General features: G+C 33.7%; 1 protein-coding gene across 1 annotated transcript in view; it reads right to left on the bottom strand.

Moving 5' to 3' along the window:
* The window catches only part of LOC136037278 (uncharacterized), a 123683-nt gene that overhangs the window by 73721 nt on the left and 26922 nt on the right, over positions 1 to 23040 (bottom strand). The window contains exons 2-3 of the mRNA XM_065719915.1: positions 17171 to 17186; positions 10805 to 10815 (exon numbers count right to left, since the gene is read on the bottom strand). Of these exons, the coding sequence (XP_065575987.1) occupies positions 10805 to 10815; positions 17171 to 17186 (27 nt within the window). The remainder of the gene's footprint in view (positions 1 to 10804; positions 10816 to 17170; positions 17187 to 23040) is intronic.

Here is a 23040-nt window from a genome sequence, read left to right as displayed (position 1 = left end):
TTTTTAGTTTTTTTTTATTTTTTATTTTTTTTAGTTTTTTACCTTTTTTTAGTTTTTTTTAGTTTTTTAGCTTTTTTACTTTTTTTATTAGTTTTTAGTTTTTTTTGTAGTTTTTGCCTTTTTTTAGTTTTTTCAGTTTTTTTTTTAGTTTTTTATTGGTTTTTACCTTTATTTTAGCTTATTTTTCAGTTTTTTCCTTTTTTTTAGTTTTTTTTTAGTTTTTAGTTTTTTTAGCTTTTTACCTTTTTTTAGTTTTTTTAGTTTTTTTAGTTTTTTAGCTTTTTTATTTTTTTTATTAGTTTTTAGTTTTTTTTGTAGTTTTTTCCTTTTTTTAGTTTTTTTAGTTTTTTAGCTTTTTTATTAGTTTTTAGTTTTTTTTTTGTAGTTTTTGCCTTTTTTTAGTTTTTTTCTTTTTAGTTTTTTTGTAGTTTTTACCTTCTTTTTAGTTTTGTTAGTTTTTTTTTTACTTATGTCCTGGTCGTCATTTATACTCCCTGTGTCCCGGTGCTTTGTTGATTGCTAATCGAACATTCCTTTTGTCCTGGTCGCTTTCTCTTTGAGTGTCGTCATTTATTTTTTTCTTTTTTAGTTCTTTTAGTTTTTACCTTTTTTAGTTTTTTTTAGTTTTTTAGATGAAAATTTTTTTAGTTTTTTCTTTTTTTCTTTTTAGTTTTTTATTGGTTTTTACCTTTATTTTAGCTTATTTTTCAGTTTTTTCCTTTTTTTTAGTTTTTTTTATTTTTTATTTTTTTTAGTTTTTTAACTTTTTTTAGTTTTTTTTAGTTTTTTTAGTTTTTTAGCTTTTTTGCTTTTTTTATTAGTTTTTAGTTTTTTTTTGTAGTTTTTGCCTTTTTTTAGTTTTTTCAGTTTTTTTTTTAGTTTTTTATTGGTTTTTACCTTTATTTTAGCTTATTTTTCAGTTTTTTCCTTTTTTTTAGTTTTTTTTTAGTTTTTAGTTTTTTTAGTTTTTTACCTTTTTTTAGTTTTTTTTAGTTTTTTAGCTTTTTTATTTTTTTATTAGTTTTTTGTTTTTTTTTGTAGTTTTTGCCTTATTTTAGTTTTTTTAGTTTTTTAGCTTTTTTATTAGTTTTTAGTTTTTTTTGTAGTTTTTGCCTTTTTTTAGTTTTTTTAGTTTTTTAGCTTTTTTATTTTTTTTATTAGTTTTTAGTTTTTTTTGTAGTTTTTGCCTTTTTTTAGTTTTTTCAGTTTTCAGTTTTGTCACCTGATCCAGTTTTTTCAGGTGACGTCACCTGATCCATCCACAGATCCACACACAGACAACTTATTTTTATATATATAGATATATATATATATATACTAGCTGTTGGGGTGGCGCTTCGCGCCACCCCAACACCTAGTTGGTGGGGGCGCTTCGCGCCCCCCCCCCCCCAAGCCCCCCCGCGCGCGTAAGTCGTTACGCGCCATATTAGTTACGCGCCATTGTAGTTGTGTCCCTATGTCCCACCTGTGAATATAGATATACTAGCTGTTGGGGTGGCGCTTCGCGCCACCCCAACACCTAGTTGGTGGGGGCGCTTCGCGCCCCCCCCAAGCCCCCCCGCGCGCGTAAGTCGTTACGCGCCATAATAGTTACGCGCCATTGTAGTTGTGTCCCTATGTCCCACCTGTGAATATAGATAGATATATATATATGGTTTTAACTACGTAAAACTTGCGAATAAACAACATTCTTTGCTGTCCCATTGTCTTTGCATATAAATAGATTGTCAGGTTTACCGACTCTTGAACATGCAACATATAATGGTCCATGGGAAAACAATCTGTATTCAGATCTATACCTCATGATTCTAATGATTGCCCTTGAGCTTTGTTGATGGTGATTGCTAATCGACCATTCCCTGTCCCGGTGTCCCGGTCGTCATTTACATCCCCCTGTTTCCCCCGGTGTCCCCGTTGTAGTTGTGTCCCTGTGTCCCGGTCGTCATTTATATTCCCTGTGTCCCGGGTCCCGGTCGTCATTTGTATCCCGGTGTCCCGGTCTGTATATACATTCGTTTTTTAGTTTTGTTTTTCTCCTTTATTTTTTTCCTTTTTTTTTCTTTTTTAGCTTATTTAGATTTTTAGATTTTTTAGTTTTTTTATTAGTTTTTAGTTTTTTTTTCTTTTTAGTTTTTTTGTCCCGGTCGTCATTTATATCCCCCTGTTTCCCCCGGTGTCCCCGTTGTAGTTGTGTCCCTGTGTCCCGGTCGTCATTTATATTCCCTGTGTCCCGGTCGTCATTTGTATCCCGGTGTACCGGTCTGTATATACATTCGTTTTTTAGTTTTGTTTTTCTCCTTTATTTTTTTCCTTTTTTTTTTCTTTTTTAGTTTATTTAGATTTTTAGATTTTTTAGTTTTTTTATTAGTTTTTAGTTTTTTTTTCTTTTTAGTTTTTTTGTAGTTTTTACCTTCTTTTTAGTTTTGTTAATTTTTTTTTTACTTGTGTCCTGGTCGTCATTTATACTCCCTGTGTCCCGGTGCTTTGTTGATTGCTAATCGAACATTCCTTTTGTCCTGGTCGCTTTCTCTTTGAGTGTCGTCATTTATTTTTTCTTTTTTAGTTCTTTTAGTTTTTACCTTTTTTAGTTTTTTTTTAGTTTTTAGTTTTTTTAGTTTTTTACCTTTTTTTAGTTTTTTTAGTTTTTTTAGTTTTTTAGCTTTTTTATTTTTTTTATTAGTTTTTAGTTTTTTTGTAGTTTTTGCCTTTTTTTTAGTTTTTTTAGTTTTTTAGCTTTTTTATTAGTTTTTAGTTTTTTTTGTAGTTTTTGCCTTTTTTTAGTTTATTTAGTTTTTTAGCTTTTTTATTTTTTTTATTAGTTTTTAGTTTTTTTTGTAGTTTTTGCCTTTTTTTAGTTTTTTCAGTTTTGACGTCACCTGATCCAGTTTTTTCAGGTGACGTCACCTGATCCACGATCCACAGATCCACAGACAACTTATTTTTATATATATAGTTTTTTTTTTTTTACTTATGTCCTGGTCGTCATTTATACTCCCTGTGTCCCGGTGCTTTGTTGATTGCTAATCGAACATTCCTTTTGTCCTGGTCGCTTTCTCTTTGAGTGTCGTCATTTATTAGTTTTTTTCCTTTTTTTTTTAGTTTTTTATTGGTTTTTACCTTTATTTTAGCTTATTTTTCAGTTTTTTCCTTTTTTTTAGTTTTTTTTTATTTTTTATTTTTTTTAGTTTTTTACCTTTTTTTAGTTTTTTTAGTTTTTTTAGTTTTTTAGCTTTTTTACTTTTTTTATTAGTTTTTAGTTTTTTTTTGTAGTTTTTGCCTTTTTTTAGTTTTTTCAGTTTTTTTTTTAGTTTTTTATTGGTTTTTACCTTTATAGTTTTTTTAGTTTTTTAGCTTTTTTATTTTTTTATTAGTTTTTAGTTTTTTTTGTAGTTTTTGCCTTTTTTTAGTTTTTTCAGTTTTGACGTCACCTAATCCAGTTTTTTCAGGTGACGTCACCTGACACATCCATCCATCCATCCACAGACAGACAACTTATTTTTATATATATAGATATATATATATATATACATATATATATATATATATATATCTATATATATAAAAATAAGTTGTCTGTGGATGGATGTGTGGATGGATGTGTCAGGTGACGTCACCTGAAAAAACTGGATCAGGTGACGTCAAAACTGAAAAAACTAAAAAAAGGCAAAAACTACAAAAAAAACTAAAAACTAATAAAAAAAATAAAAAAGCTAAAAAACTAAAAAAACTATAAAGGTAAAAACCAATAAAAAACTAAAAAAAAAACTGAAAAAACTAAAAAAAGGCAAAAACTACAAAAAAAACTAAAAACTAATAAAAAAAGTAAAAAAGCTAAAAAACTAAAAAAACTAAAAAAAGGTAAAAAACTAAAAAAAATAAAAATAAAAAAAAACTAAAAAAAAGGAAAAAAACTGAAAAATAAGCTAAAATAAAGGTAAAAACCAATAAAAAACTAAAAAAAAAAGGAAAAAAACTAATAAATGACGACACTCAAAGAGAAAAAAAAGGCAAAAACTACAAAAAAAACTAAAAACTAATAAAAAAATATCTATATATATAAAAATAAGTTGTCTGTGGATGGATGGATGGATGTGTCAGGTGACGTCACCTGAAAAAACTGGATCAGGTGACGTCAAAACTGAAAAAACTAAAAAAAGGCAAAAACTACAAAAAAAACTAAAAACTAATAAAAAAAATAAAAAAGCTAAAAAACTAAAAAAACTATAAAGGTAAAAACCAATAAAAAACTAAAAAAAAAACTGAAAAAACTAAAAAAAGGCAAAAACTACAAAAAAAACTAAAAACTAATAAAAAAAGTAAAAAAGCTAAAAAACTAAAAAAACTAAAAAAAGGTAAAAAACTAAAAAAAATAAAAAATAAAAAAAACTAAAAAAAAGGAAAAAACTGAAAAATAAGCTAAAATAAAGGTAAAAACCAATAAAAAACTAAAAAAAAAAGGAAAAAACTAATAAATGACGACACTCAAAGAGAAAAAAAAGGCAAAAACTACAAAAAAAAACTAAAAACTAATAAAAAAAATAAAAAAGCTAAAAAACTAAAAAAACTAAAAAAAGGCAAAAACTACAAAAAAAACTAAAAACTAATAAAAAAGCTAAAAAACTAAAAAAACTAAAAAAAAGGCAAAAACTACAAAAAAAATAAAAACTAATAAAAAAAATAAAAAAGCTAAAAAACTAAAAAAAACTAAAAAAACTAAAAAAAGGTAAAAAACTAAAAAAACTAAAAACTAAAAAAAACTAAAAAAGGTAAAAACTAAAAGAACTAAAAAAGAAAAAAATAAATGACGACACTCAAAGAGAAAGCGACCAGGACAAAAGGAATGTTCGATTAGCAATCAACAAAGCACCGGGACACAGGGAGTATAAATGACGACCCGGGGGAAACAGGGGGATATAAATGACGACCGGGACAAAAAAACTAAAAAGAAAAAAAAACTAAAAACTAATAAAAAAACTAAAAAATCTAAAAATCTAAATAAGCTAAAAAAGAAAAAAAAAGGAAAAAAATAAAGGAGAAAAACAAAACTAAAAAACGAATGTATATACAGACCGGGACACCGGGATACAAATGACGACCGGGACCCGGGACACAGGGAATATAAATGACGACCGGGACACAGGGACACAACTACAACGGGGACACCGGGGGAAACAGGGGGATGTAAATGACGACCGGGACACCGGGACAGGGAATGGTCGATTAGCAATCACCATCAACAAAGCTCAAGGGCAATCATTAGAATCATGAGGTATAGATCTGAATACAGATTGTTTTCCCATGGACCATTATATGTTGCATATTCAAGAGTCGGTAAACCTGACAATCTATTTATATGCAAAGACAATGGGACAGCAAAGAATGTTGTATATTCGCAAGTTTTACGTAGTTAAAACCATATATATATATCTATCTATATTCACAGGTGGGACATAGGGACACAACTACAATGGCGCATAACTAATATGGCGCGTAACGACTTACGCGCGCGGGGGGGCTTGGGGGGGGCGCGAAGCGCCCCCACCAACTAGGTGTTGGGGTGGCGCGAAGCGCCACCCCAACAGCTAGTATATATATATATATATATATATATATATATATATATATAATATATAATATATTCTATAATAAATAATATATAATATAATATATTATAATAATTTATATTCCCTCTGTCCCGGTCGTCATTTGTATCCCGGTGTACCGGTCTGTATATACATTCGTTTTTTAGTTTTGTTTTTCTCCTTTATTTTTTTCCTTTTTTTTTCTTTTTTAGTTTATTTAGATTTTTAGATTTTTTAGTTTTTTTATTAGTTTTTAGTTTTTTTTTTCTTTTTAGTTTTTTTGTAGTTTTTACCTTCTTTTTAGTTTTGTTAATTTTTTTTTTTTACTTATGTCCTGGTCGTCATTTATACTCCCTATGTCCCGGTGCTTTGTTGATTGCTAATCGAACATTCCTTTTGTCCTGGTCGCTTTCTCTTTGAGTGTCGTCATTTATTTTTTTCTTTTTTAGTTCTTTTAGTTTTTACCTTTTTTAGTTTTTTTTAGTTTTTTAGATGAAAATTTTTTTTAGTTTTTTCCTTTTTTTCTTTTTAGTTTTTTATTGGTTTTTACCTTTATGTTAGCTTATTTTTCAGTTTTTTCCTTTTTTTATTAGTTTTTAGTTTTTTTGTAGTTTTTGCCTTTTTTTTTAGTTTTTTGTCCTGGTCGCTTTCTCTTTGAGTGTCGTCATTTATTAGTTTTTTCCTTTTTTTTTTAGTTTTTTATTGGTTTTTACCTTTATTTTAGCTTATTTTTCAGTTTTTTCCTTTTTTTTAGTTTTTTTTTATTTTTTATTTTTTTTAGTTTTTTACCTTTTTTTAGTTTTTTTAGTTTTTTTAGTTTTTTAGCTTTTTTACTTTTTTTATTAGTTTTTAGTTTTTTTTTGTAGTTTTTGCCTTTTTTTAGTTTTTTCAGTTTTTTTTTTAGTTTTTTATTGGTTTTTACCTTTATAGTTTTTTTAGTTTTTTAGCTTTTTTATTTTTTTTATTAGTTTTTAGTTTTTTTTTTGTAGTTTTTGCCTTTTTTTAGTTTTTTCAGTTTTGACGTCACCTAATCCAGTTTTTTCAGGTGACGTCACCTGACACATCCATCCACACATCCATCCATCCATCCATCCACAGACAACTTATTTTTATATATATAGATATATATATATATATATATATATATATATATATATATATATATATATATATATATATATATATATATATAGATATATATATATATATATATATATATGTTTTTAACTACGTAAAACTTGCGAATATACAACATTCTTTGCTGTCCCATTGTCTGTGCATATAAATAGATTGTCAGGTTTACCGACTCTTGAACATGCAACATATAATGGTCCATGGGAAAACAATCCGTATTCAGATCTATACCTCATGATTCTAATGATTGCCCTTGAGCTTTGTTGATGGTGATTGCTAATCGACCATTCCCTGAGTCGCCATCGTCATTTATATATCCCCCTGTGCACCCCGGCGTCCCCTTTGTAGTTATGTCCCTGTGTCCCGGTCGTCATTTATATTCCCTGTGTCCCGGTCGTCATTTGTGTCCCGGTGTTCCAGTCTGTGATTTCTCTTTGAGTGTCCCGGGCGTCATTTATATTCCTTGTGTCCCGGTGTCCCGGTCGTCATTTATATCCCCCTGTGCCCCCCGGCGTCCCCATTGTAGTTGTGTCCCTGTGTCCCGGTCGTCATTTATATTCCCTGTGTCCCGGTCGTCATTTGTATCCCGGTGTCCCGGTCTGTATTTTTTTAGTTTTCTTTTTCTCTTATTTTTCAGTTTTTTCCTTTTTTTAGTTTTTTCTTTTTTAGTTTTTAGTTTTTTTTTGTTTTTTACCTTTTTTTAGTTTTTTTAGTTTTTTAGCTTTTTTAGTTTTTTTATTAGTTTTTTTATTAGTTTTTAGTTTTTTTTTAGTTTTTGCCTTTTTTTAGTTTTTTCAGTTTTTTTAGTTTTTAGTTTTTTACCTTTTTTTAGTTTTTTTTAGTTTTTTAGCTTTTTTAGTTTTTTTTAAAAAAGCTAAAAAGCTAAAACTAAAAAAAAGCTTAAAACTAAAAAAGCTAAAAAACTAAAAAAACTAAAAAAACTAAAAAAAGGTAAAAAACAAAAAAAAAACTAAAAACTAAAAAAGAAAAAACTAAAAAAAGGAAAAAACTGAAAAATAAGAGAAAAAGAAAACTAAAAAAATATTAATAAATATAAAAAATATAAATATAAATATAATATAAATTAGCAATCAACAAAGCACCGAGACACAAATGACGACCGGGACACAGGGAGTATAAATGACGACCAGGACATAAGTAAAAAAAAAACTAAAAAAACTAAAAAAATGGTAAAAACTACAAAAAAACTAAAAACTAATAAAAAAACTAAAAAATCTAAAAATCTAAATAAACTAAAAAAGAAAAAAAAGAAAAAAGGAAAAAAATAAAGGAGAAAAACAAAACTAAAAAACGAATGTATATACAGACCGGGACACCGGGATACAAATGACGACCGGGACACAGGGAATATAAATGACGACCGGGACACAGGGACATAACTACAAAGGGGACGCCGGGGTGCACAGGGGGATATATAAATGACGATGGCGACTCAGGGAATGGTCGATTAGCAATCACCATCAACAAAGCTCAAGGGCAATCATTAGAATCATGAGGTATAGATCTGAATACGGATTGTTTTCCCATGGACCATTATATGTTGCATGTTCAAGAGTCGGTAAACCTGACAATCTATTTATATGCACAGACAATGGGACAGCAAAGAATGTTGTATATTCGCAAGTTTTACGTAGTTAAAAACATATATATATATATATATATATATATATATATATATATATATATATATATATATATATATATATATATATATATATATATATATATATATATATATATATATATATATATATATATATATATATATATATATATATATATATATATATATATATATATATATATATATATATATATATATATATATATATATATATCTATCTATATTCACAGGTGGGACATAGGGACACAACTACAATGGCGCGTAACTAATATGGCGCGTAACGACTTACGCGCGCGGGGGGGCTTGGGGGGGGCGCGAAGCGCCCCCACCAACTAGGTGTTGGGGTGGCGCGAAGCGCCACCCCAACAGCTAGTTAAATTATAATTTGAAGACGATTTAATTTAAACTGTTGCTGAACAGGCACGCAAGGAAGTGGATGGTCTGGGGACCCACCCCCTACAAAAAAGTCTCAATTTATTCCGAATTTCTTTGCACTTCTTTATATATATATATATATATATATATATATATATATATATATATATATATATATATATATATATATATATATATATATATATATATATATATATTTATATATATATATATGTTATATATATATATATATATATATATATATATATATATATATATATATATATATATATATATATATATATATATATATATATATATATATATGTTCTTTAGAAATTAGTGATTCTGTTTAATAATGTTTCTTTTAGAAAGTTGTCGAAGTCATATCAACCGAAGAAAAAAGAAGAGGAGGATTATCAGTAAGTAACTTTACTCTTCACAAAAAAGCATTTTATTTGCTTCGTTGCTTTGCTTATTGTTAAACTAGTAGATTTGGTGAAATAGAAACCTTGAAAGCTTGGGATATGGGTGAGGCCGTATCCAGGGGGAGTTGCCGGGATTTGGCCTTCCCTGTCGAAATTTTGTCCGACTCGTAAACTCATAACAAAAATGCATATAAACAAATTTTGATGCATTTGTTAAAGTTTATCCTTGTAAAAACACCTCAGAAAAAATATCCCCCCCCCGGATAAAAGTCTTGGATACGTCCTTGGATTGGAGGGTAGTTACTGAACACATTTTTGTACACTAGTGGGGTTGAAGGTGTGCGGAGATGACAAGACCAGAAGGAAACTATGTTTCATTGTGAGTTTTCATATGGGGTAGGGGGGGGGCAAAGATGGAAAATCTAATTTAAAATTTAATCTGCTTGCAGCTCTAAATCAGTTTATCACGATTCAATAATTAAAAAAGACAAACATAAACTCTCTTACTCTACACACGTGGGATAACAAGAAATTGTAGACACATTCAAAAGAACTGAGAATGGGGAAAGTGAGCGAGACACAAAAACTGGAAACTTCTTCCTTAAACAATATTACAGTATTGATAACAAAATCTATTTTTATAGTTGAGGTTATTATTAGTACGAGACGCCCCTTACTGGCAAGTAAGAAAGTAATCGGATTAACAACCCTTCTTGACTAATTCGGTCCCTGCAGTGTGTTGCTACAGCCTGGTTCGCTCCTTGTAGTTCATCGCCAAAAATTGTTTGAAAAATTTGCCAAATATTTTGAGGAAGTTAGACGCGTTAAAATTCAAAAAGACAGAATGCTTATGGCTGTTTGAAATAAAAAAAAAAATTGTAATTTGTGAAGTAGAGAAACAGCTTGCGTCTTGTTCTAGACGGTCTGAATGAAACTCTGTTCCATGACTTTTTCAATTAACGAAATGGATTCAAACTGCAATTGATCAAAGATTTGTTTTTATTTATTTATTTATTTTTTATGTGGACTTTATTTCAGTTTACCTTCAAATTCTATGCCATACTAAAGCAGTGCTGTGCAGTAATACTCAAGTAATTTGAAGACTACGAAGTGAAGCAACGGTCTTCACTTCTGAGTTTTTTCCCAATTTTTTTTTTGTAAATACATCTTTAAGCTTTAGTTTTAGTTAATGTATTAGTTTTTTTCTTTTCAGTATTGGTCTAGACACCAACAAAATTGGGCCTTAACACCGGAAGGTTAAAGGTCCAGTCAAAAGATCATTTAATTTCGGTCTAATTTAAACAACAAAAACATGGTCTTTAATTTACCTGAATTGTATGATTGTGTCAAATAGTATATTTTGATTTTATTGGTGTAATTTAAAAGATTGCCATTTTCATGCCAAAGAATGAAAGTAAATTACTATTTGTACATACAAATATATAAAATGTCTGAATTTCTGAAGAAGTTTTACAATTAGGTTATTAAAAAAAATCGGAAAAAACCACATAGGTCGATTTTTTCCTATTATCCCAGGGTCCAACAATTGCTCGAAGAGCCCCAAAAGAAAAAAGTACTTGTGAAGTCTAGATCGGGAAGAAAAAACTAGTATCCTATTTACGCCTTCGGAGTGTCGTGACCCACTCCTTCCCTAAATTTTTGTCTCAGTGCGACATGTAGGTAGTAGCACTTGAGCCTTTTTGGTTTCCAGACAGAATGTATCCTGGGGGGATGGGTTAAATTCATTTAGTTAAAAAAGGTGGTCAGAACCCATTCAAGCTTAGTGGTAACCTCTGTAGAGGAGGAGGAAGGGCAACCCCAATATCTTGCCATCAAATCATCTGTCAAAATAGGTAATTTGGTCTTAACAAAACTCAGGTGACTAAGGATTAGTGTACTAGTTGCGCTTTTTTTGTATTACAGGACTGTTCGGTTCTTGTAATTAGGACATCTTCCAGGACGGGCTATAGGATTTCAAGAAATTTTGACGGGAAATAAGAGTTGACTTCCCACCTTTTCGGGGCTTGAACATGATCTGAGCTCTGTTGGAGAGAAGCTCTGAAAATTCTTTTCGCCGGAACATCTAACAGAACGTGTTGTTTAATTTCAATCAAATTAAATGAAAAGTAACAGTAAATGTCCTAGTGTTCCTATTTGGGGCCTGGGGCTGGTAGACGAAGGGAAGATGAGTAAGGGGTACCTCGATTCTAGCCATCAATTTTAATATCTATCGAAACGGGGTTGTGGGATCTTAACCAAACATAGTCGAAAGGAATGTTTCATGTCCTAGTTAGGCATTTTCAGAATCCAGGATCAATGTGGGAGGAAGAAGGACAATCCTTAATTTCTCGTCATAAGGACTTTCACCAGAGGGGGATGTCGGACTCCAATCAAAATTGATGGGAAGCAATGGCTAGGATCAGTTTTGGGTTCTTTTTGTGGTCTTAACCTCATCCAACTTCTGAGAGGGGGAGGGATAAATTTATCAATTCCTCTTTTATTAGCTTACTTACTAGCGAACTGGCGTGATTAATTAATCTGATAAATGACTATAGTTAGGGTCACAGGTTTTCGTGCTAGATCTCACCTCTGAGTGAAGGATTTTATTCATGTTTCCACCATCCAACAGAAGTGCCTGTTGAATCTTAACTAAATTTACAGGGATTACCAGCTAGACTTTTGGTAGTGTATTTTGTGGGTTTGGATCTTGCTCGAATGATATTGTCGCTTGTATTAGCTTTGACGAATAGGCATAATTGCTCTATCTCGACTGTATCCTCTATGACTGTATCTCTAAAGGATAGAATGGATAGCTAGCCTCGTCCACGGCCCTGTATGTGGGTGTCCGTGTTTAAGTGTTGCATCAGAGGGCTGGGGAGAGACAAAATAATTTACAAATCTAACAGTTCGTGGTAACGAACTGAAGTAAGGAGCGACCCGGCTCAGTAGTAATCGAAACTCTAAAAAACGGAATTTTTATAACAATAGTTACATCAAAAGAATGGCATTTTAATGCTGATTTTAAATATATAAGTTTCATTAAGTTTAAACTTACCCATCGAAAGTTACGAGCCTGAGATAATATGTTTGTCATATTTTAGAAAATAGGGGGAAACACCCCTTAAAAGTCATAGAATGTTAACGAAAATCACACCATCAGATTCAGCGTTCAAGGTGCTATCCACAAAAATGTGGAATTTTGCATTTTTTGTCACATGACAGATCACGGATGTGTGTTTACTTGTTTGTTTTTTTGTTTTTTTCCCAGGGGTTATTGTATCGACCCAGTGGTTTTAGAATCTTGGGAGAGGGCTCATTCTAACGGAAATTAAAAGTTCCAGTGCCCTTTTTAAGTGACTAAAAAAATTGGAGGGCACCTGGGCCCCCTCCCACGCTCATTTTTTCCCAAAGTCACCGGATCAAAATTATCTTTCCTCCAACTCTACTTTTTCAACAATAAAAAAAACTTTAGCGTAAAGAGCGGGGTGTTTAGGAGGGGGCAACCCCTTTCATCTACGGAATAAGCAGTTTTTAAGTTTGACTCTTTCTTTCAACTCTACTGTTTAAAACAAGCGTAAAGAGCGGGGCTTTGAGAAGGGAACAGCCTATATCATATACGGGGTAATTTCTGTTAGTTTTAAGTTTTAATATCGCTCCTTACTTTCAGTTAAAAAAACTTGTTTTTTATTTAATTTAAGTAGTCTTAGCTAGCTTTCAGGTTTTACTTGCATACTTTACAGCGAGTTGTAATTGTCCAGCCGACAGGGTATCATGAAGATGATACCTTTACTCATGGTTGCCTGATTTTGCTGAAATTACCCTTCTTTTTGTTGCGAAAAATGATTTTGAAAGATATTCCTTTCCTCTATCCTCCCAAACTTAGGGCCAAAAAATGTTTATGAATGACAAACATATTAACATCAACAAACATATTAACAACAACTAACCTTTTTCATGCCTCCCGCTATGAAGATCTTTCTTTCCTGAGTCTGTTGTTTCGGGCTTCCTGATTTTATTTTATTTTTTCGTCGTTTTGTATATTTTTTTGCCATGATCGTTCTTGTATTCTCATTGAATAAAAAAAACAAGTTATTTCAGATGAAAGTAAGGTGCAACATTAAAGCTTAAAAGAAACAGACCTCATTCTGAGAAGGGGGCTGCCCCCTAATTGACCTACTCTCTTCATGCCAATGTTTTAAAGTTCTTAATAATGATCCTCATTTAAGTTCAATGGCCCTATGGTTCAAGAGTCGTTCTTAAAGAATCCGGACAAAAATGTCAAACTCTAGGATAAAGAGCAAGGAGTGTAAAGAGGAAATTTCAAATTGAGTTGAATTCAATAATACTAGAAAAAACTAATCGCTGGTCAAAACCATTCATACGACTAATTTGATTAATAGTTGACTTAAGGTTTAAATTCTGGAGTAAGTGCTGTACTCGCTTTACATTTCTCCTCAGATTTCAGCGAGTCATTTTTGGAAATTTGAGATTGTTCTTTTTTACTTCGACAAAACTGTGATTGACATGTTGTATTGTAAATTTTTTTTTTATTCACGTAGAAATTTACTATATAATGATGCTGATTTTAGTTTTGCGTCATGAATGTATGAAGGAATCGCCAAAGATGGTGTTGTATGGTCATCCATCTCGGCCAAATGAAAAGCAGGCCAAACTGCTGTCAATGACAAATTCTGAGATATTGAATCCATTTGGAATTATCGATAAGCTATTTATTTGGCTTGGCAGTTTCAGGCCATAATGGTGTAAATAAGATGCCATAATTGGCCATAATGGACCCTAAAGATACATGCAGTTTATACAACATACACTATTGATGTAGCGAGCTATTTTTAGGTTTATTTAACTGAGTTGACTCATTTGAAGCCTCACATAAGTTTAAACGGCGATGTATTTGACCATTAAAAATTTGACCATATTAAAACTTTGACCATATTAAAAATCTGACCATCCATATAGGCCAAACGAAAAGCAGGTTGTCCGCAAATTGGGAAGTGGGAAGATCATAAGGGACGATTTAAAGAAAATCTAAACTTCGTATGAAGGGAATAAAAAGTAAAGCTTTGAATACATTGAGTTGGAGCAGGAGCATGCGCAGCTGTGTTGGCCTAAGGTGGCTTGGTGCTCCAGTAAGTTATTAGTGGTAGTAGTAATAGTAGTAGTAGTAATCTATCATTTTCGTTCAAATAATCTTCATATTATGTTCTGTTGTAACTCTTTGTTTGTTTCAATAATTTAGAAAGAGAAAGATGACAGGTGATACGTTAAATAGAGATAAGCTTATGTCTAATTCTCTGTAAAAACAGTTGGGTAATCAAAGTAGAATTTGAAATATTTTTAGTAGTTCTTCGGTCATTTTCATTGAATCCCAAGGCTATCTGGCCAACGTAGTGTTAAAGCAATATTTTATTCCAAGATCCTAGTTTGGTTTGTCAAGAATTTTGTAAAGTTTGTGAAGTTATTATAAGTTTCTACATCCATTGCCCCCCTCATATAAATATCCCTCTTCTCCGAAAACTTCCTCCATGGAAAAGTCCTCACACGGTGAAGCGAGTTTTTTCTTCACAAGAAAAATTATTACACGTTTCTTAAAGACGTTATCAGCTTCATTTTCAATTTCCTTGTATCCAAATCAATGCTGTCACTAAAAAATGGACCATAGATGGAAGCCAATCCTGTGTTAATCTGCCCTAACTCATGATAGCTGTCATATGTTTCCTGTGGATCCATATTATCCGTAAGATTCCACAGCGTACCGTAACGTCTTAATTTGTGCTTATATGAACGGTTCTGCAGGACAGTGAGAAACAGCCTAACATTTTGATACTTAGTAATTTAAAATTGGTTTAAGTCCTGATATGAAGGACTTTTATATTGATGTCAATAGCTTTTATCAATATAGATAACTAATACATAATCCGTTCGGATTTGAGTTACTTAAACAATTCACTCTTGATCAGTAACATTGATGGTAATGACGAAATATATTCGTATTGAAGTATAAAATATTGATTGTAAATTAAATCTTAAAATATAATTATTATATGGATCCAAAGCGAATGGAACAATTTGGTTCCAGAAAATTTGACATTGCCACAAATATATATCATGAATCAGTGACAAGGGCTTTTAACAATTACCTTATCTCTCTTGTGTTGAATGATTCTTGACGGCGCGTCACTATTAATGATGGAGCAAACACATATTAGAAACCAATAATTGGTAGACCATCCATAAACATTGCAATGCAACCATCATCAACTTTGCTTCAAGACGTGTTTTCAGGGTGCTTCAGGCTAACGTACCCTCCCCCACCTATATATATATATATATATATATATATATATATATATATATATATATATATATATATATATATATATCGACTTGAATATCTAAATCTTGTTATTTGTGGACAGTATTAATACATTTACCATGGAAACAAATAGCTTTCGAAAATAAGAACTCCCTGCTTTTGTTTGCATCCTAATCCGGCTCCATGCTATGGCAACACTGTTTTTAAGTGGTAGGGATGTTCAATTTTTATCTCTATAGTCACGTGGATCAAAAGTGTTCCCAATCTGTTGAAAATTTATGAGCAAGAGTGAAGAAACGTGCTTTCCATTATCCTATTTTTCGCCCCAATAATTCGTGGTCTATTTTGATTTGGGGAAATACGTTCGTTAAAAATAAGGTTGAAGCAAAAGGTAAGACCCCACTCTATCTGAGGTCCTTTTGAATATTGGGCAACTATTTTCTCCTTTTCATTCCATATCTGTATCCCTTTAGGTAGAAATTTCGCTTCTCCTTTCTTTTTGATAAAAAGAAGTCAAGTTGTCTAGTCTCTGGTGACATGCGATTGAGTTTCCGTTCCGAAATCTTTATTTCATGAAATAATTGAAAAATTTCCCGTATGACTACTAAAATTAATTTTACTTCTGTTATTTACTTGCTTAATAAAGAAGAGACACAGTGTATTCAGCCCAACTTGGATCAAGAAGCTGCTGGACCAAACGCTTCCATTGGGTTCTGTCTTCTGTGAGCGGTCGAATAAACTTCAGCCACGCCTTAACCCACTTGTGACCATGCTTTCGGAATCCCCAAATGATTCGACATCCTTTCTGACGACGATACGCTTTGATGATGCTTTTTGATGACGACTTTCTGACGACGAGGTTTTCAGGTGGTCACTTAGTTTTTTCTTTCATGAGGAAGCAGGGGCTGCTAGTAGTACCTGGCGTGTCAGGTCTCTTCCGGGCGCCTGATTACGTGACCTAGCCACTTGAGAAGTCTTTTCTTGATCATGTGGAAACGTTACGCTTTTGTCCGCATACTTTCATCAGCCGTTTGTTGCTGATTCTTTGTGCCAGCTTAATGTCAAGCTGACGTTCTTCGTCTGCCTTGATGGGCCATATCTCATATCCATATAACAAAATTGAACGTACACATACTGAGTAGATCCTGAGCTTCGTCACGAGGTTGATTTCCCTTCTAGTCCAAAGGGGTTTGCGGAGTTGGCCAAAGACGGACCAAGCTTTGTTAATCCTGCCTTGAATCTCACTAGTAGCTCCATCTTTAACATCTATCGGTGACCCTAATATAACTTAAAACGAATTATTTCCAATACTCCTGAAGTCAAAGTTTGGTTTACTTTCCAAGGATTTCCTTTTTTAAGTAATTTGAAAGCTATATTAGGATGATTATATTTAGGAATATGATTGTATTTAGACATAATCATATCAGGAATATGATTTATTTTTTAAATTGACTTTTATTGTGTGAGCATTTTGCACATAGGAAGAAAAGAGAATGTAAAGTTTTATCATGATATCTTGTTGAATTATGTAATTTTTAAACTTACAATGTGGAAATAATAAATGGGTTTATTTTTTAAACTAAGGGGAATGTTATACACAAATGGAGCCTACGCACTGAGTAGATTTCCAGTTAATTTTATTGCCATTAGGCTTGATTTGATTGAGGATAACGTGAAGACAATTTGGTCTTAAAGGTCATTCCATATACGATCAACCAGGCTATAACACTTATGGGTTCAGATTTGTATGTAAGCGCATAATTTTTTCCATCTTTGTAGTTTTGTTTGCAACTCCAATAAAAATTTTTCACTCTTTTATTTTTCTCAAAAAAAAAAAAAAAAAACTGCGAAAGATAAATCTTACCTTAGATCTTAGTTTCTCCAGGGCTTGGTGTGGCACATAGGGCATCAATGAAGCCTCACTAGACGTCCCGGAGCGGAGCAGCAGGCGTGACGTCCTTCCACTGTGGTTGTAATGACAGCTCAGCACTCCACAGGTCTCGGACGTGCTGTCGTCGCACGGTGTGTTTCGGTCGCCCTCTTTTTCGTCCACCCTCGCCACTCGTAGGCAGCATTCGGAAGACGGTCTCCTGGCATTCGGAGGACATGACCAAGATAGGCCCATCTTCTCTGCTTCAAAAGATCAGTAGCTGGCGGTTGAACTGTTCGTCTGCGGACCACTTTGTTCGTAACCCTATCCTGCCACGAATTGTTAATGATTCTTCTGAGACATGTTTTTCATGTATACAGACATGTATAGGATACGTTTTTCCAGCCGACCATTCAGCTTCCAGCATTCACATGAATAAAGGAGAATGGAGATGACGTTGTTATTCAACAGACGAAGCTTTAGACGCAAAGAGTATGATTTTTTACCATAGTACATCAACATTTTTACCATCAGTATTTTTACAATTTTTTACCATCAGTATTATCATACTAGCTTCAGTTTGTCGAATACCCATGTTGCTTTTCCAATTCTCCTTTTTATCTCGTTGATTATTCGGCCATCATATTCGATCCAATTTCCAAGATATTTTAACTCCTGGACTTGTTCGATCGTTTTTCCATTGCATTTAAGGATCGAAGGTGAGTTGGATGTGTCCAAGCTCTTCGATTTAAAAACGTTTCCTATCAGTACCGCTTTCTCAGATAAAGATAAAGACATATCATAAACTCACTATTTTTGGTGGTATTAACCTCCTCCTCACACTGTTTTTGTTTTGTCGAATTGTATGTATTTTATTTTATGATATTTAATGTGGTGTGCGCTTAGCTCGACCCCTATTTAGCTTCAACTCTGTTCAACTCAACCCCCCTTCAACCTAACCCAATTTATTGCAGAGGTTGAATTCAATTGTGGTTGAGTGGACTGAGGGTTGGGTTAAATGGAATTGAGTTTAATTGGTATTGAGTTAAACGGGGCTGAGTAACGAGGACTGAGCTAAATGGGTTGATGTGAACAGGGAGTTTCCTAGGTACTGTTTAGTACTTTTTTTTCTTCATGGGTCAATATAAAGGCATTGAGAATTAATTTTAATTTTTGATCCAATATCTTGTGAGATATTAGCCAAAACATTAATTTTCTCCTCTTGAATTGATTGGCAGTATCGTCGAAGTTACTGAGATTCTGAAGTTTGTCATTTTAAGTTACTCATTAGTACTAGATACTGACGAAACAAATAGTTAAGGATAGTTCCATACTTCATGAATAAGTAGTGGAATCGGGGCCAAAAATTAAGAAATACCAAGGCTTTAAACTAAGAAGATTTAAGAACGAGGGAGATTCCTACAAATATTTCGAAACTTTGTGCATCATTAGTAAAGGCACAAGATAGAACTTTCTGTTCCTCTTTTTATTTAATGCCCTAGGACAATTCTGTTGAAGCGCCTTTTTATGGCACTTGCTATCTACCAAGTGACATATAGCGATCGCAAATTCTGTCGGTCTGTCTGTTCCGGTTTTGCTACTTTAGGCACTTCCAGGTAAGCTAGGACGGTGAAATTTGACAGGCGTATCGGGAACCAAATTAAATTAGAAATTGTCGTTCTCCCGATTCGACCTTCTGGAGGGGAGTTGGGGGACGGTTAAATCGAAAAAAATAGAAAAAATGAGGTATTTCTAGCTTACGAACGGGTGATCGGATCTTAATGAAATTTGATTTTTAGAAGGATATCGTGTCTCAGAGCTGTTATTTTAAATCTCGACCGGATCTGTTGACATTTGGGAGAGTAGGAGGGGGGGGACCTAAAATATTGAAAAACGCTTAGAGTGGAGGGATCGGGATGAAACTTGGTGGAAAAATGAGCAGAAGTCCTAGATACCTGATTGACATAACCGGAACGGATCTGAGTGAGGGTTTATTTTGAAAAATTAGAAAAAATGAGGTATTTTTAGCTTACGAAGGAGTGATCGGATCTTAATGAAATTTCATATTCAGAAGGACCTCGTAACTCAGGTCTCTTATTTAAATCCCCACCGGATCCAGAGTCATTAAGGGGGGAGTTTGGGGAGTAACCTAAAATCTTGGAAAACGCTTAGAGTGGAGGGATCTGGATGAAACTTGGTGGGAAAAATAAGCAGAAGTCCTAGATACGTGATTGACATAGCCGGAATGGGTCCGCGCCATTTGGGGGAGTTGGGGGAGGGAGAGTTAATCCTGAAAAATTAGAAAAATTATGTATTTGTAACTTACGAAGGAGTGATCGGACCTTAATGAAATTTCACGTTTAGGAGGACCTCGTAACTCAGATCTTTGTTTTAAATCCCGACTGGATCCAGCGTCATTGGGGGGGGGGGGACCGGAAATCTTGGAAAACACTTAAAGCGGATAGATTAGGATGAAACTTGGTGAGGAGAATAAAAACCTGTCCAAGATACGTGATTGACATAACTGGACTGGATCCGCTCTCTTTGGTGGAGTTGGGGGGGAGGGAGTAATTCGGAATAATTAGAAAAAATGAGGTATTTGTAACTTAGGGACGGGTGATCAAATCTTAATCAAATTTGATATTTAGAAGGATATTGCACTTTAGAGCTCTTATTTCAAATCCCGACCAGATCCGGTTACATCGGGGGGAGTTGGAGGAGAAACTGGAATTCTTGGAAAACGTGAAAATTGTGGCATCTTTATCTTACGAATGAGTTATCGAATCTTAATGAAACTTGATATATAGAAGGATTTTATGTCTCAGATGCTCCATTTTCAATTCGAATCGGATCCGGGGACATAGGGATTAGAGGGAGAAACAGAAAAGTTGGAAAACGCTTAGAGTAGAGAGATTGCGATGAAACTTGATGGAAAAATAAGCACAAATTAAAGATGCGTGATTGACATAATTGGAAAGGATCTGTTCACTTTGGAGGAGCTGGGGGGTGTTAATTTGGAAAAATAGAAAAATAGAGGTATTTTTACTTAAGAACGGGTTACCGGATCTTAATGAAATTTGATATTAAAAAGGAACTCATGTCTTAGAGCTCTTATTTCAAATCCCGACCAGATCTGTTGACATTGGGGGAAGTTGGAAGGGGAAACCGGAAATCTTGGAAAACGCATAGAATAGGGAAATTGGGATGAAACTTGGTGGGTAAAATAAGCAAATGTCTTAGATACATGATTGACGTAACCGTACTGGATCCACTCTCTTTGGGGGAGTTAGGGGGTGGGGTTCAGTGCTTTGGTGAATTTGGTGCTTCTGGACGTGCTAGGACAATGAAATTTGGTAGGCGTGTCTGGGAGCCGCACAGATTGACTTGATAAAGTCGTTTTCCCCGATTAGACCATCTGTTGGAGTTGGAGCGGGGAACCTAAAATCTTGGAAAACGCTTAGAGTGGAGGGATTGGGACGAAACTTGGTGGAAAAAATAACCACAAGTCCTAGATACGTGATCGACATAAACGAAACGGATTCGCTCTCTTTGGGGGAGTTAGGGGGAGGGTTAATTCTGAAAAATTGGACAAAATGAGGTATTTTGACTTACGAAGGAGCGATCGGATCTTAATGAAATTTGAAGTTTGGAAGGATATTGTGTCTCAGAGCTCTTATTTTAAATCCCGACCGGATCCGATGCCATTGGGGGGAGTTGGGGGGATCCGAAAATCTTGGAAAACGCTTACAGCGGAGGGATCGGAATGAAACTTGGTGGTAAAAATAATTGTAAATCCTAGATACGTGATTGACATAACCGGAACGGATCCGCTCTCTTCGGGGGAGTTAGGGGGGAGGATGATTAATTCTGAAAAAAAGGTTTTTTTTACTTACGAAGGAGTGATCGCATCTTAATGAAATTTGATGTTTGGAAGGATATCGTGTCTCAGAGCTCTTGTTTTAAATCCCAACCTAATTCGGTGACATTGGGGGAGTTTGGGGGGGGGCGTAAAATCTCGGAAAACGCTTAGAGTGGAGGGATCGGGATGAAACTTGATGGGAAAAATAATCACAAGTCCTAGATATGTGATTGACATAACCGGAACGGATCCGCTCTCTTTGGGGGAATTGGGGGGAGGGGTAATTCTAAAAAATAGAAAAATGAGGTGTTTTTAACTTAGGAAAGAGTGATCGGATCTTAATGAAGTTTCATATTTAGAAGGACCTCGAAACTCAGATCTCTTATTTGAAATCCCGACCGGATCCAGTGTTATTAGGGGGGGGGAAATCTTGGAAAACGCTTAAAGCAGAGATATCGATATGAAACTTGCTGGAAAGAATAAGCACAAGTCCAAAATAGGTGACTGACATAACCGGACCGAGTCCGCCCTCTTTTGTGAAGTTTGGCGGGGGGAGTAACTCGGAAAAATTAGAAAAATGAGGAACTTGTAACTTACGAACGGGTGATCAGATATTAATGAAATTTGATATCTAGAAGGATCTTGTGCTTTAAAACTCTCATTTTAAATCCCGACCAGATCTGGTGACATTGAAGGGAGTTGGAGGGGAAAACCAGAATTCTTGGAAAACATGAAAATTGAGGTATCTTACGAATGTGTGATCGGATCTTAATGAAACTCGATATATAGAAGAATCTTATGTCTCAGATGCTTCATTTTCAATTCAAATCGGATCTGGGGACATAGAAGGTTGGAGGGGGAAACAGAAATCTTGGAAACCGGAAATCTTGGAAAACGCTTAGAGTGGATAGATCGGGATGAAACTTGATGGATAGAAGAAACTCAAGTTATAGATACGAGATTGATATAATTGGTACGGATCCATTCTCGTTGGGGGAGCTGGGGGTTGTTAATTTGGAAAAATTAGAAAAACGGAGGTATTTTTAACTTTAGAATGGGTGACCGGATCTTAATGAAATTTGGTATTTAGAAGGAACTCATGTCTCAGATTTCTTATTTCAAATCACGACCAGATCTGTTGACATTGGGGGGAATTGAAGGGGGAAACTGGAAATCTTGAAAAGGCTTATCAATGTCATAGATACGCGATTGACGTAACCGGATTGGATCCGCTCTCTTTGGGGGAGGTAGGTGGTGGGGTTCAGTGCTTTGGCGAGTTTGGTGCTTCTGGATAGGACGATGAAAACTGGTAGGCGTGTCAGGGAGCTGCACAAATTGACTTGATAAAGCCGTTTTCCCCGATTGGACCATCTGGGGGGGGGGCTGAAGGGAGAGGAAAAATTAGAAAAATTGAGTATTTTTAACTTAGAGCTGGTTATCGGATCTTAATGAATTTTGATATTTAGAAGGATCTCGTGGCTCAGATTTCTTATTTTAAATCCCGACCGGCATTAAGCCTCTGATTTTCCTTTTAAAGCAATCTATTGATTCTTAGAATTTTGCTAGAGCTCATACTATATGAGCTCTTGACTCTTCTGACCTCTTCACAAGTACCGTATGAGCTCTTAGCTCTTGTTTTTAAATATAAAAGTCATCTATAATTGAGTTTACCGTTAAATCTCTTTGTGTATCAATGATATAAAATTATGTAACAACTAGTTTCTGTATTTTTATACATTTGTGAAGTATTTTGCCAGTTTATTCTTGGGATGCTGAATCCAAATATGAAATTAGTTTTTTCTGTACCGGTTAT

This window comes from Artemia franciscana, chromosome 16 (assembly GCF_032884065.1).
Source record: "Artemia franciscana chromosome 16, ASM3288406v1, whole genome shotgun sequence".
Lineage (NCBI taxonomy): Eukaryota > Metazoa > Arthropoda > Branchiopoda > Anostraca > Artemiidae > Artemia > Artemia franciscana.
This window is presented reverse-complemented; position numbering and strand designations above follow the sequence as displayed.